General features: G+C 32.8%; 1 protein-coding gene and 1 pseudogene across 1 annotated transcript; both read right to left on the minus strand.

The window, feature by feature from the left end:
• Nucleotides 1–122: 122 nt before the first annotated feature.
• Nucleotides 123–1792, minus strand: LOC106301867 (putative F-box/FBD/LRR-repeat protein At5g44950). The gene is made up of 3 exons (XM_013738352.1): nucleotides 947–1792; nucleotides 722–865; nucleotides 123–608 (listed from the first exon to the last, which is right to left on the minus strand). The coding sequence occupies exons 1-3, from the start codon at nucleotides 1775–1777 to the stop codon at nucleotides 282–284; spliced, it is 1302 nt and encodes a 433-aa protein (XP_013593806.1). The 5' UTR covers nucleotides 1778–1792; the 3' UTR covers nucleotides 123–281.
• A 1114-nt stretch (nucleotides 1793–2906) lies between these two features.
• LOC106302992 lies at nucleotides 2907–5543 on the minus strand (annotated as a pseudogene).
• Nucleotides 5544–16110: the final 10567 nt, after the last annotated feature.

Raw genomic sequence — 16110 nt, forward strand, 5'->3', positions numbered from 1 at the left:
CCATTAACCTTTAATTCTGCTTGTCACTGACCCTCCCAAAAAAACTTAAATTGATATTTTCTTGAACGTTTCGAGTTTCAGTCATTGCAACCCCTTAGTGTTTTAATGCTTTTATACAGCCAGAAACTGAGTAGCTAAGCAACAAACTTTTGCATTAATCTCACTTTTTTAACTCACCGATGGTTGAACAATCCAAATCTGTACAAAACATCATAACCACAAGACTTTTAACATAATAAACCCTCTCTCAAATGCTAAGCATAAACTCACAAGCATATCATCTAACGAAAGATAGTTTGACACCGGCCAAAACGTTTTGTGAACGTAACAAGCTTCTTGGTGATATCTGAATCTGTGAGACACAATATGAGATTCTTTAGAACTACTGAATCCTCAAGAAAGTACCTCACTACCTCCATCCATATTTTCTTCTTCTGCTTTGCTAATTTCATCGCTGTTGTCTTAGCAATCCTTACTCTCGCCATCCCAGTTTCTTCTCCTGCGATCATTTCCTTAATCTCAACACACTCTAGAGTCGATAGTAAGCACCGTGGGGCATTAGAAAGTTCAAGATTCTCTCGTTCAATCTTCGTTGAGAAAACTAGACACTGCCAAAAAATAGCAACGAGGAAAAAAAAAACAAATATGACAAAATCAGGTACTTCCACAATGATGTCTCAAGAAAAAAAAAACATATCAAAAGTTTGTAACATGATTTTACCAAAGTGAGGTACTTTAGATTGGGACTAATCTCAAGAAAATTGGGCAACACTTGTAATAAGAGATCACTGGAGAATGAAACCTCCAAACGAGACAAGTTATGAAATTTGCTAATTGGTTCCATGTTTAAGCAACGATATAGTTCCTGCCCCAAAGAAAAAAAAGGATTATTATATATAGAGAAAGTTCATTATGAATCGAAGAGTACGTAATATATATATAATACCTTTATAGTACGCTGAGAGATGATCATACTGCGTCTTACACCAGAAACACCATTTAGAAACTCGTGAAGATTGAATTTAGTATCAATGTCGACCATGAGCAAGAAGCTCAGATTCTTCCCCACGACTCTATCATCATCTGGGAAGTCAATACATTTGAGTCCCGGAGCATCACTCTCTATCCCAGGGCCAGACTTTACACAAAACCTCTTCAGAGTCTGAGACATGACACGCAGAGCCACAGGCAACTTATCATCAAAAGACCTGCACAGGGTCAGATCTTCAAGAACAGGACACCCTGAGACGAGCTTCTCCACGATCAAAGAACCATCATCATCACTGTACTGGATATCTTCAAGATGCATGATCTTGAGACATGGTAGAGAAACAACGAACTCGGGCTTCAACAGCCCTACGTTGACGAGCTTCAAAGACACCAAAGTCTTGCTCTTGTAAACATCCAAAGGCATGAAGTCTTTGTAGAAAGGACATCTAAGGGTGTCGACATCTAGAACCTGAGCTCCACGGTTAATCGCTGTAACGAACCATTCGCTGATTCCGAAGAGGTATACATTGCATTCGTCGTACTTGATCTTGAACTTTAGGAGGCGTGACTCGCGGTTTAGCTCTAGAAACTTGTCGGTGAAGGTCTTGATGGCGGAACTGGAATAACGGAAGTCGTTGGAGTGGAGATCTAGTCCTGGAACATCGAGCCATAGGTTTCTCCATCTGGTCGAAAGGAGGCTTGTCTTGACTGAGTCTTTGGTCGGAAGGTGTAGGAGTATCTGAGTTAGTAAGGAATCTGGTAGTAAGCTTATTCTGTCGTACCCCATCGCCGAGACGAAGCCCTAAAAATCTTAATTCTAAGGTTTCAAGGTGAAATCGAGGGAGGGAATCAGATGGACTCACCGTCGATTTGATTCGCCGCAGTCTTCGGCTTTGGGAACTAGTTGATCTGAATTGTGTGTCGGGTCTTTCTCATCTCGCAAACAAGCAGGGGGATCAATTTGAGAATTTGATACGGTTTTTCAAAGCACCCTAAAATCCTATTTAAAATAATGAAAACTGGATTTTTTTTTTTTTTTTTTAACCATCAAACTCTATCTAAACACTCTAGAAACACCTGAACAACCATGAAAGCTACAACTTAATTTGTTTTAATAATAGTAGATTTCAAAATATTTTATAAATAATACTGGATTTTCATTTTAATATATATCAATTTAAACATTTAGTTGAATATACCTTTATGTGTTTATGATAAAAAAAATATATATATAGTGATTAGGACAATGTTTTAGCTCTGAAAGAGACATCATTTTAAACTGTGCTATAAAAGTTGGGATAAAAGTTTAAGATGATTTAAGTTGTTTGGGATTATGATGGAAAAGAATAAATAAATTAATAATTTGAAGAAATGATAAAAAGTGAAGTTTTAGTACTTGAAAAAATTTAAAAGATTTTTTTTTTGGAACTAGTTTTGGTAGAGAAAAGTTGTAACAATCTTCTGAGATAAAAACCGCTTAACCATCATGTTTAACCATTTTATTAGTCATTTATTCATTAGAACATATAAAAAGAAAAGAAGAAACTCAGATTAAGGTTCTGGATGGTAACAGCGGGTTGAGCGGTGCGGGACAAGCGGTTTGGTTAGTGCGGTGCGGTTTAAATGCGATTTATGTTAACAAAACGCATATTGCGGGACAAGTACGGTTCGTCTAAAAGAAGCAGTTCAAAACAATATGTGAATGGTGACCAAAGTAATAGCTCGTGCGGGACAAATGTTTGAATGGTGATTACAAACTAAAAGTGCGGAAAAATATAAAATAATATTTTACTGTATATTATAAATATATTTTACATATTTTTATAAAGTACAAATAAATTACAATCAGAGATAAATCTAATTTATTAATTTTTCCATAACAGATTTGCAATATTATCTCTTATTTGCGACATATGTCATCCACCTGTTACTTCAACTGTTTCCACATCATCCAAATCGGCATGAAAATCAGCATTCCCATGTGTGTTGAATCCTCCTGTTTCGGACATTACTTCAGCAAAATCTGCATCAGAAAAAATTTGAAATCTTGATAAAATTATGCAATCCCATTGTAGCCATTATCACTCACTTTTGTATGTTAATACTATATCTTGGAAAATCACAAATAATCCTCCATTTTTTTCTTGCAATCTCCAAAAGTCCTCTCGATAACTGAACGTAAAACACTTCTTCTTTATTCTGTGGAGCAGGCCCATAGTTGAACTGGGACATATGATATCTGACAACATTGTTTCGTGATGACTTATATGGAGCCAAAAATCTTTGCCTGTTTGGATACCCCGAATCAACGACATAATACTTTTTCATCGGAGGCAAAGGAAATTCAGGATCGCTTTCTTGTGTCATTGTGAAAACGGCTGTATCATGACAAGATCCTGGTGCTCCATTCCATATATATGTGAATAGCATATTGAGATCACAGATTGCCATGATATTTAACGATGCATTATCGTGTCGATTCCAATACATTCCTTGTAATTCTTGTGGCACTTTTACGCAAACATGAGTCTCATCCATAGCTCCAACAAATCCACTAAAATATGGATAATATTTTGGATGTACTTCAAGTCTTTCAGGAATTCGGTATAGTTCTTGTCTTGTTGGAGTTCTGATATAATCGCATGCAAGTAATTATGTCGCTTTAAGAACTTCTTTAAATTTTCTTTTCACAGTCTCTTGATTTCGTCCAAATCTCATCCCAACATCTCATTGAACTTCATTGTGCCCGCATATTCGCAAAAATATAGCCACACTTTCCTCAATGCTTACATTTGAAGTTGGTTGAAGACCATAATTTGTTTGTAGCATGTTACATAATGTTCCGAAACATGGCAGCGACATTCGTAGGAGTTTAAGACAAGCCGCATCATCTTTTTGAAGTCGAGCCCACATATTTCTCCACTCTAAACCTTCGTCTGTCCGGGCAGGTGCTCTATGAAAATATCGCTCATAATAACTCAAAGTGGGTTGAATTATTAACTCTTCAAATTGCTCGTTTTCTAAATTTCACAACTCAATTCTATCTTCATAAGAGAGTGTGTGGATGTTTTGTGATCGCAATTGACATATACGAAATGCCTGAAAATTAATAAAGAAATATATTTTATTAGACATATAGAAATAATAATAAATAACACATTAACACACCAAAAATAATATAGAAATATTTTAAAACACATTAAAATTCATTAACACCCAACAATAATAATAATATATCACAATATTAAAACATGACAACCAGATCGCTACTCTTCGTCTCCTGAATCACTTTGATGCCCTTTATTAGGTTCTTCTGTAGTTCCCCAAATATTGAATAGACCTCCACGTCTTGGTCTTGTGATGTGCTTCTAGATTCAAAATAATTAGTGAAACCGTTACTAGTTGATGGTGATTGGTGGACCTTTGGTAAAGTATCTATGCTTGCACCTTCTGAATAGTTTTTTTGATTATTCACAGGACTTCCAACTTGATTTCCAACTGTAAATCCGAAGTGAACATTTGTTGGTGTTGTCCAGAAGAGCCGGCTTCCTGAAAATTTGATGGTTGTTGAACATGATGAAAATTTTGTGAAATGCTCTATTGCTGAGGATATGGTGGCGTACTCCATTGTTGAACATTTGGAGGTATGTTCCAACTGGGACCATTTGGAGGTACACCCCATGGTTGAGCATTTGGTGGTGTCCCCCAATATTGAACATTTGGTGGTGTTCCCCAGTGTTGCAAATTTGGAGGTGTACCCCATTGTTGTGTAGTCGGTGGTGCACCCCAGTTTTAAAAACTGTTTCCTCTTGAACTATTACCCACAGAAGATTGACTACCAGATGATAAACCTCCAGAATGTGGACTCCCAAATAACTGTCCAGAGCCCAATTGCTTTGGCATATCTTCATTGTTTCGTGATACACCAGTCATAGCTTCTAGTAGTTGCAATTTGTCCTCGTCATTACCTCCAGCTATATCAATAAAATACTTTCGCCAAAAAAACCAGCTCTTTAAGTGAGTTAATACAAGCCCAGTAAAATTTGGTGAATTTAGGAAGCTCTAAAGCAAGAAATATTTGTTCTGCTTTTTTGAATTCATCATAATCATCCTTATCAAAAGCACCTGGGCATAGTTGTTGTAGACTTTGACGTTGAAATTCTTTATATCCATTAATTGTGTCTTGCATTGTAGTCTCAAATGATTGTCTTCTTCGGTGACCTCTTGAACTACTTCATGAGTTTCTACCAGACATATGCGACGTACTCCCACGTCTTCCAGTTCCTTGTGAAATACTCTTCGAGAAGGAAGCCGAGTTGGATCTTGAATATATTCATTTGAAGGATGTGTACAGTGTTAAGGTTAACACGCTATATTTCTTCACTTTCTTGGGTTCGGGGAACATTATTTTGAGGTATGTTATCACCATCGATGTCTGAAAAACCATGCAAGTCATCTTCCTCTGTTTCTTCGTTCAATATTTGTTGTCTTCATTGACGTGACGACTGTTGAGGTTGCGAATACACATCGTGGAATACAAAACATCGTACCATCACATCCCAAAACTGTGGTGGTTCTCTTTTAAAAGATCTTGTTATTTTGCATACCTAGTAAAATTTTACGTTTATAAAAATCATAAATGTGTTGTTTATATTTATTATAGGTTAATACAATTAAAAGATTATTACCTATTCACGGGCTTCCCACCATTCGTCTGATGCATACATTTTCGAAGTCTCCGGATCAACCGTTATACCAGTAGAAGTCATGAGAAACTTCCACTTCTTATATGCTTTTTTGAAATCATCAAGTTTGTTCTTGAAAAATGCGTAATTTATATTCAAATTAAATGCACGGTTGAATTTGTCAACCATGTACTCTCTTCCAAGAACCGTAGGATCTTTAAGAGTATAATCGTTCATAGAAATTGCTTGATCAAACAAGTCAATCAATGTTTTTTTCTTGTTCATAAGTCCACATAAATCTCGACGTCTTCTACAAATTAAAAACGTTGAACTTAAAATTTTATCTAACAATATGTAATTAAAATAGTTGCATTAAATATAAAATAAAATTTCTTACTCGTGATGTAGTCTCATTGCAAACATTTGAGTTTCTTTGTTCCAAAGGATTTGTGTTTCCACGACGTCTTCCCGACATATCTAGATTTTAAAAAGGACACAAATATTATTAATATAGTTAAGTTTATTAATTAATATAATTCAATATATTAATTAAATAGTAAAATATATATACGTATTACGCCTTCAAAAGGGGAAAATTCAGCAAACACAACAAAATTGTTTAAAAACATTATTCAAACACATAATAATTATTCAACTTTATGTTTTGCAGCTTATAATTAACAAAATAATATTTTCTCTGGTTTCATTAATATATAACAAATTTTTATAAGCATAAACAGTTAATTTACTTACATACGTAGAAAGCTTCTATTTGTTGATTTTGTACGTAACAGGTCTGCTCTAGGTCTAATATTTTTATATATAACAGGAGTAAACCACATAGCGTAATCCAGATAAATACCAAAAACTTATAAAAATCGAACATTTTGTTACGTAGACAGAGACTGGGACCCAATTTTTTTTCTCGTTTAGATACCTTTAATAGTTTAACTTAACTAATTTATATGCTTTTAATAGCTTCCCATACTACCAATTACAAGCTAATATTCTTTCAGACAAAAAAAAAAGAAACGTACCTTGTTCTTGTTTGAAAACAAAAAACGTTTTTGCACCAGAGAAAAAAAAGAGAGCGAGATTATACGTCGTTTTTTGTGAGATAACTGGAATGTTTGTGCAACTGAAGTGTGAAATGAAAATGTTTGTGTAAATTGATAGTGTACGTCGTCTTTTTATAGGCTAGATATTTTAATTTTTTGTTGTATTTGAAAATAATAAAAATAATTTAAGAAATCACAAACCACCACAAACCACTGCTTTTTCACGTAAAGTGCGGGTATGGGGTGTTTACCATCTGACAACAGTACATGGTGTTTTCTCTCATTTTTTTATCAGAAAACGCAAAACGAAAAGGTAAAGTGAATGGTGACAATTTTTGTCCCGTCCGTTTCTGTTTTATGGACCATTGTTACCACTCAAACCCTAAAGTCTAAAGAGAACTTATTTAGAAATTTGATAAAAAGAAAAATGCTGAGAATGATTGAGTATAAGTGATTGGCTACCAATTGTGACTAATAAATTTTTCTATTAATTGTACTATTATAATATTAAAATATTCAAAGACCAAGGTGAGTGTGTAGCTATAGATGGTTGTATGTGTAAGATCATTTTTTTCGTATATTTATGTTGTTTTAGATAAGACTGTTACGACAGTTATGATTACTTAGTATATAGTATTTTATGTTATGTTGGCTTTTTTTGTTAAGTTGTAGTTTTAATACTAGATCTAGGCTCTGATTGGCGTTTAGCTTTAAAAAGTTTGACTTAATTCTAAAGTTCTTAAAGTATATTTTTCACCAGAATTTCTAATTTTAAAGTTCTCAAAGCCATTTTCTATTTCTCTCTCTTTCTTTTCAAAAAATGTCTACAGCTTCGTTCACGTGGTTTACAAAGAAAAATAGATTTTTCGTTATTTTATTGTAAAAAATACTTTTTTGTCTTTCCAATAATAACTAAAATACTTATTCTACTTTATATTAGTTTTATTATAAAATTTATTTGATAAATTATTCATTGTTATTTTTTCTTGTTATTTTGAGATCCATATTGTATAACTTTTGGTTTCATATATGCTTTTTCTTTATTATTGGCATAATTTTATATTTATAATAAATGATTTTAAATATTATTTACTATTTTATGATTTTGATTATTAATTTTACTTTTTCAATATTTAAAATAATACTAACAGTTTTAACAGCTAAAATATCTACAGCCAACAGTCTAAAGCAACAGCACAGCCTAAAGCGAAAGTTCGTACCAATCGGATCCTTATATTTATATTGTTTGATTTAATTATTCGAATTGGTAGATAAAATCAGTTCATCCATGTATTTTATGTTATATTGGCTTTAATTAAATGTTTGATTCTTTTCAATAAACGTCTAAATCAAACAATTTGCTTAAGGGATGTCATGTTCGCTAAAATTTGATTGGAGTGCGACATGACATATTTAACAGATTGGGAAGCCGTTTAATAAACATGTTAGACAATTTGAATTAACTGTTTGATTGACTTAAATCTAAAAATGGATAGTGAAAAAATACACTAGTGGAGCCACCCATTTTTCTCTATTCACAAATTAAGAATGTGAATAGATAGTATTTTTACCATAAATATTTAATATGGATGTTAATTTATTCCACATTCCACTAAAAACTTACCAATCAAGTGGAACATAATTGTTTATGTTTTACTTTAATCAATGTTTAATTAAAAAAATATAAACTCAACTTTACTCTATATTTTTCTATAGTGATAGTTTTTATGTTATTTTAATTCTTTGTTTTCACCATTTCATTTTTCATATTTTTCTTTTATTCGAGTTTACTTTAATGAAACCAATTTCATAATAAATTTACACTAATGAATAAGGTGGGAGGTACATAAGTGAGTTATGTTAGTTTTTTAAACATGGATGACCTGATTTTATCTGTCAATTCAATAATTGAAGTGAATGCTCTTTATCTTTCCATACATACCAAGACATCAAAATATATGATAGAAAGTTCAATAAAAAATTGTGCTTCTAAATGTGATGCATATTTATGTTAAATATAATTATTTATATTTTACTCTAATAAATATTTAAATGAAGAAACTTATAAACTTAACTTTACTCCGTATTTTTATACAATAATAACATTTAATTTATTTATCTTCATTTACTCTTGTTTCATCATTTTATTTTCCACATTTTTCTTTATGTGAGTTTAATTTAATGAAACCAATCAAAACCTATATTTATATTAATAAATAAAGTGGGATGTACATATGTGAGTTATGTTAGTTTGATAAACTTGGGTGAACTTTTTTTCTGCCAATTCGAATAATTGTATCAGATGTTCTTTATCTTTTCACACATACCAAGACATTATAAAAACTATGACGGAAAATGTAAAACAACCGTGCTAGTAAATATGACGCATACCTTCTCATTATATTCACTAACTAGGAGAATATATATAACTAAGTAATCATGATAGTCATAACAATCTTATCTAAAAAAATGTAAATTTATAAAAGAAAATGATCCTACACATGCATCCATCTATAGTTAATTACACACTCACCTTGATATTTTTGAATATTTTAAAATATCTTGCGTTTGATCCTTACAAACTTAAAAAAATAAAGTGTGAGATTATCTTAGATGATGAGTATAATGAGATGATATGTATTCTATTTACAAGCACAATTGTTTTACATTTTTTCACATTTTTAATGTCTTGGTACGTGTGGAAAGATTAAAAAAAAGCATCCACTACAATTATTCGAATTGGCAGATAAAATTATTCAATAATGTTTTGAAAAACTAAATTAACTTACTTATGTACCTCTCACTTTATTCAATAATGTAAATTTGGGTTCTGACTGGTTTCATTGGAGTAAACACAAATAAAAGAAAAATTTGGAAAATGAAATGGTGATACAAGATTAAATGAAGAAAATTAAAATAAATGTTATTACTGTAGAAAAATAAAGAGCTAAATTGATGCATAACTTTTATCCATTTAAAAAAATGATTAGAGTAAAACAAAAATAATTTTTTTTTTGATTGGTAACTTTTAGTGGAATGTGGAGCAAATTAACATTTGAAGTAAATATTTATGACAAAAATATTATTCATTTACACTCTAAATTTGTGAATAGAGAAAAATATGGACGGACTCCATAAGTGTATTATTCACTTTTTCATTTTCTATTCTCAAACTTAAGTCAATCAAATTGTCTAAAATGTTAGTTCCTTGCTTTCTTGATGAAGAAGTAAAGTAAGATGATAAAACAAACATTATGCATGTAAGAACGATTCGTTTACGTTACCTTAATAATCCAGCCCTGACCAAAATCTTTTCAATTTCTTATGATTCTTACCAACAAATTTTCCTATGTTTTGAAGTATATTAGAATTGTACCTTCGGATAATTCTAATACTGAGCCCAATGAAAAAATTCACGTCCAAGTCAAAAATGAAATTACTGGGAAACAAATCCAAGAAAGCCCAAAAATAAAAGTGCGGAGAAAAGAACTTATTGTACAAAAAACGTTATTGTGCTCATTTACTCTATACGCGTGTTATGATAGAGTGAGCTGGAAAGGTTCCGTCTTTCCAGAGAAATTCAAGAGAGCTATATTATGTTCTCACCAAAAGACGGAGTTGTCGAGTAAGGATTAGCCAAAGTCAGTTACGTAAGAATCAACCAATAAAACATAAAGAAATAAAAGCGTGATCTGAGTAGGCAGACCTACATAATGCATATAGGGTAAACGAGGACTCTGGTCAGCTTTCAGCTGTCGAGTAAGGAGTGGCAAGCCTTTAGAAATCCGAGAAAAGCGGGGGATTACTCTATACAGTGCGTTCTATTATTGCCTCTTATTCCTGAGGGAGTGGTCGTAATTAAGTTGAGTGACAATACCTGCAAAAAAGACTCTTTGATTTTGAGGGGCGGACTTTTATCTAGGAGAGAATTATTCAGCGTACTTAACTACTCAAATTAAAGTTCTATATTTTCTGGAATCATGTTACGTAAGAATACTAATTAAGCTAAGATAATAATACTAATAATAAAGGATTTCTTCGCCTGGGCCTATAAATAGCAGCTTCTTGTAGTCTGTATTTGACATCGACAAGAAAGATGGATCTTGATATGATTGCAGCTAACCTTGAAACCATTGAAAACCAAATTCGAAGGCTGGAGGAGAAAAAGCGAGATTCTGAGCTTTTTATCTTTCCACACATACCAAGACATAAAAAAACGGTGACAGAAAATGCAAAAAAGTGGTGCTAGTAAATGTGACGCATATCTTCTCATTATACTCACCATCTAAGAGATTAAACGTAGGAGATGTTAAGATATTTAAGATATTCAAGGATCAAACGTAGGAGATGTTAAGATATTCAAAAAGACCAAGGTGAATTTGTAGCCATGTATGGTTGCATGTGTAGGATCATTTTCTTTCGTAGATTTACATTGTTTTAGATAAGATTGTTAGAATTGTTGTGATAACTTAGTTATATGTATTCTATGTTATGTTGGCTCGAATTGAATGTTTGATTCTATTCAATGAGTGTCTAAATCAGGAAATGTGCTTAAGAATTGTGATGTTCGATAAGATTTGATTGGTTACATGATGTCATGTTTAATGAATTGGGATGGTTAACTCATTTAATTGGTCGTTTAATAAACATTTTAAACAATTTGAATTAACTATTTAATTGACATAAGTTTGGAAATGGAAAATGAAAAAAGTGAATAATACACTAGTAGGAGCCGTCCACATTTTTTCTCTATTCGTAAATTAAAAGTGTGAATGAATAATATTTTTAGCATAAATTTCCTCCACATTCTTAAAAATATACCAATATAAGTTAAACATAACTATTTATGTTTTCATTTAATCACTGTTTAAATGGATAAATGTATACACTGATTTTTGCTATATATTTTTCTACAGTAATAACAATTATTTTATTTTTCTTCATGTATTTTTGTTTCACCATTTCGGTTTCTACATTTATTTATTTATTTGAGTTTAGTCTCATGAAAACAACCAGAACCCAAATTTACATTAATAAATAAAGTGGGAGGTACGTAAATGAGTTAGGTTAGTTTTTCTAAACATGAATGAATGTTTTTATCTGTCAATTCAAATAATTGTAGTGTATGCTCTTTTTCTTTTCATACGTACCAAGACATCAAAAAGATGTAACAGAAATTTAAAAACAATTGTGATTGTAAATATGACACACATCTTTTCATTATACTCATCATCGAAGAAAATCTTACACTTTATACTATGTTGTTTTGGCTTGGATTGAATGTTCATTTTTTTCAATGAGCGTCTAAATCAAACAATGTGCTTAATGGATGTGATGTTCGCTAAGATTTGATTAGATTGCATGAGGACATGTTTAATGGATTAGAAGGCCAAGTCGCTCATGTGGTCGTTTAATGAACATGTTAGACAATTTGAATTAACTAAGTGGTTGGTTTAAATTTGAGAATGGAAAGTGGAAAAATGTAAAAAATACACTAGTGAAAACCACCCACTTTTTTTTCCATTCACAAATTAAGAGTGTGAATGTGAATATTATTTTTAACATAAATATTTAATCTAAATGTTAATTTACTCCACATTCCACTAAAGAATTACCAATCAAGTGAAAATAACTATTATATTTTACTCTAATCAATGTTTAAATGGAGAAAAATATACGCTCAGCTTTACTCTATATTTTTATACAGTAATAATATTTATTTTATTTTTATTCTTTTAATTTTGTTTTCACCATTTCATTTTCCACATTTTTCTTTCTACTTGCATTTACTCTGATGAAACCAATCCGATAATAAATTTAAATTAATTAATAATATGGAAGGTACATAAGTGAGTTAGGCTGTTTTTTAAACATTGATGAACTGTTTTTATCTGTCAATTCGAATTACTGTAATGAATGCTTTTTATTTTACCACACATACTAAGACATCAAAAAATCAAAAGTGATAAAAAATGCAAAAAAATAGTGGTTGTAAATAGAACGCATTTCTTCTTATTATACTTATCATCTAAAAAATATTACATTTTATTCTCTCCAAGTTTTCAAGGATCAAATGCAAGAAATGTTAAAATATTCAAAAAGAATAAGGAAATGTGTAACTATTGATGGTTGCATGTGTAGGACCAATTTTTCCGTTGATCTATGTTGTTTTAAATAAGATTGTTATGACTGTTATGATTATTTAGTTATTTTTATTCTATGTTATGTTGGCTTGAATTGAATGTTCAGTTTTTTTTTCCAATGAGCATCAAAATCGATCCAAAAGATGAAACTTAGTTCAAATTTTATTATTCTACTACTAAAGATGTCTTAATTTGTTTTATGTTTTTGTAATATCTTTAACATTTTGTGTAAACCAATCATTTCATTTACTTTCATATAATTTTTTTAAAAATTAGGTTTTCGTATATGCCAACTACGTCACAAGGAGTTCAGTTTCTAAATTATGAAGAGAGAGTAGAGTTGTAGAATTTGGTGAATGAACAATTTGAAGAGTTGATTATTCAACCGACTTTGAGTTACTAAAATGAATATTTTGAAAGAGGATCAATCCAAATTATTTGGCTTCGGTTACAAGAAGATCATGCAGCTTATCTTCAATTATTATGAATATCACATGATTGCTTCAGAACATTGTGTCATCAAATGGAAGCAAATTATGGGTAGGGACCAACACTGAATTTAAACAGTGAAGAGACTGTAGCCATGTTTCTACGGATATGTGGATACAATGAAGTTTAATGAGATGTTAGACTACGATTTGGTCAAAACCTATAAACAAAGAAAACAAGTTAAATTGCTTAGAGCGACTGAGTTACTTGCTTATAATTATATTCACACTCCGACATGGTAAAAACTAAATAGAATTCGTGATTGACTTATGGATAGAAAATATTGTCAATTATAACGGATTTGTTGGATCAATGGACATGGTTCATGTGTGTGTGAAGGTCAAGCCAGAGTTACAAGGAATGAATTGAGATCGACATGATAGAACATCTTTTAATATCATGACCATTTGTGTTTAGATATGTTGTTCACATATGTTTGGAAAAGAACCGCATACGGCATAATCTTGTCATGATAAATCATTTCTTACAATGGCGCAAAACAATCATCGTGAATTTCTTTTACCACCACCAGATAATATGATGTTCTTGACTTTAGCTATTCAAATAAACAAGTTTTTTTTCTCCATATAGATCATCACGAAATATGGTCGTTTGGTATCTTATGTAGCAGTAACTTTTTAATCGTTAGCATGTACCTTTGCGTTTAGTTATTGAAAAAAACATTTGGAGTTTGGAAAAAAAAATGAAGAATTGATTTTTTGTGAATTTTCAAGACATAGTATTGATGTGCAAAGGAGATTGGTATTAGCTACAATGAGTCTTCATAATTTAAAGATGATGTATTTGCTGAAATAATGGGACAAACATATGTTGAAAACACCGAACTGGAGAATGATACTAAAGACATGAAAACGCTGGATGCAAATATCAGAGAGTATATTGTAAACACACTATGAGTCGTAAAAATATTATGTAATACTGTTTTTCTAATAATGTATTTAAATTTATGTTATGTATTTGATTTTTGATAAAATAATATGTAATTGTTTGAGTTAATCTTTTTTTAAAAAAATAGTAATAAACCTTTCTCTTTCTAAACTTTTTCTCCAACCTCTCACTACAAAACTTCTTAACTAAGCCTGCGTTCGGTGACCGGCGGTGAGCTCCGTCGTCGGTCACCACCACCAACTTTTGTCTTTTGATGTAATATATTCGGTCCGGTACCGACTCTACTTCCGCTCTGTCGGACTTCCTCTTTCGCTAGGCGAGTCTATGTTGGATTTTCTCTTTCGCTAGGCGATTTTTTTCTTTTGTTGTGTTTATCGGTTTCAATCAGGGCTGATCTTCATGATATCTTCTATCCCTGCTTTGAACCGATCAATAATCATCCGATCTTCATGATTGGATAACTGTCAATATTTGCTTTTCACTTCGAGCTTAACTTCATCCCGTAGAATACTCAATCAAATATCTTCTTCATCGCTCACTCTGATCTCTTTTTGATGAGAATCAGTCTCTACTCTGTTTATTTAACCGTCCAAGGCATTCAAGTGGAGCATCTCTAATAAGAAGGAAGAAGACTTTGATGGTTAGCTTGAATCGTTTGTGAAGTGGATTCAGGAGAGTCCGGCGTTGTTTCAACGGTCCGGCAAAGGGTCTTTTGATTCCAATTATCCTTGGAGTTAATTCCGGTGAAGCAAGACCTCTTTTATTGAGTGTTTGCGTTAAAGTGAGAAGCATGTAAATTGGTATTGGACTTGCGATTAGGTTTCAGATGCTACAACAGTGGCAAACAGAAAAGATCGGAAGTGGTGAAGATGAAGCTCCCACGGTGGAGAAGCTCTTGCGGCGGAGAAACTCTCGGTGGCCATCTGATATCTTGCATATTTACATTGTTTTATCCATTCACCCATGTGCATTTTGATCATATAGACTAGGATTTAGCCATGTTTAGGTTGCATTTTGCATACATGAGTCTTTATCAGGTATTGGAGTACCACATGGAGCTCTTGGAGGCATTTGGGTACATTTGGAGCTCAAAAGAAGTGTTTAAAGCGATTAACGGACGAGCAGCGCACCAGAGCGACCTCACCGGAGCGACGCCGTGAAGTCGCTGTGACACACATCCCGAAGCGATCCAGCCAGAGCGACATGGAGAGGTCGCTCGCGTTTCTATCGTGAGACACCCCTCTCAGAGCGACTTGCCAGAGCGACGCTCCGAGGTCGCTCGCGTTTCCATGGCGAGACGACACAAAATGAAGCCCGGAGCGACCTCTCAGAGCGACCCACTGAGGTCGCTCCCGAAGTCCGGAGCGACGCACCAAGGTCGCTCGCGTCCTCTCGTCCAGAGACACCAAAATCGAGCATCCTGGAGCGACCCCTCAGAGCGACCTACCAAGGTCGCTCCTAGCCAGAGCGACCAGCACAAGTCGCTCGCGTTTTGACGGGGCGAGACACGAAGAAACGCGTCGGGAGCGACCTCCTGGGAGCGACTATGCTAGGTCGCTCCGCGTGTTTGATTGGACGATTTTTATGTTATTTCAGGGGCCTTTTGGTCATTTGTTTTATTGTTTTTAGATTGCATAAACCTAAGTTAAGTATTTGGGGGGAGCCACCAGAGAAAAACAATCTTTTTTTCTGGAGAACAACTAGTAAAACTTCTTTTGATTCAGATTTCATTGCTTTCATCTTGTGTTCTTGTTGATTTCTTATCTATTTCTCTACAAGATTAATCTGAAATCCAATATGGGTTTAAGAGGAATCATGGAGATTAGTGAGTAATCA

The sequence above is a fragment of the Brassica oleracea genome, chromosome C7, assembly GCF_000695525.1.
Source record: "Brassica oleracea var. oleracea cultivar TO1000 chromosome C7, BOL, whole genome shotgun sequence".
Lineage (NCBI taxonomy): Eukaryota > Viridiplantae > Streptophyta > Magnoliopsida > Brassicales > Brassicaceae > Brassica > Brassica oleracea.

What these genes read in the sequence shown, in the direction of transcription:
- LOC106301867 (XM_013738352.1), bottom strand. Translation starts at nt 1,777, where the DNA reads ATGGGGTACGACAGAATAAGCTTACTACCAGATTCCTTACTAACTCAG. An exon ending in TCTCTCAGCGTACTATAAAG is followed by an intron (nt 866 to 946) that starts GTATTATATATA and finishes TCTTTGGGGCAG; the next exon opens with GAACTATATCGTTGCTTAAA. An exon ending in ATCTAAAGTACCTCACTTTG is followed by an intron (nt 609 to 721) that starts GTAAAATCATGT and finishes ATTTTTTGGCAG; the next exon opens with TGTCTAGTTTTCTCAACGAA.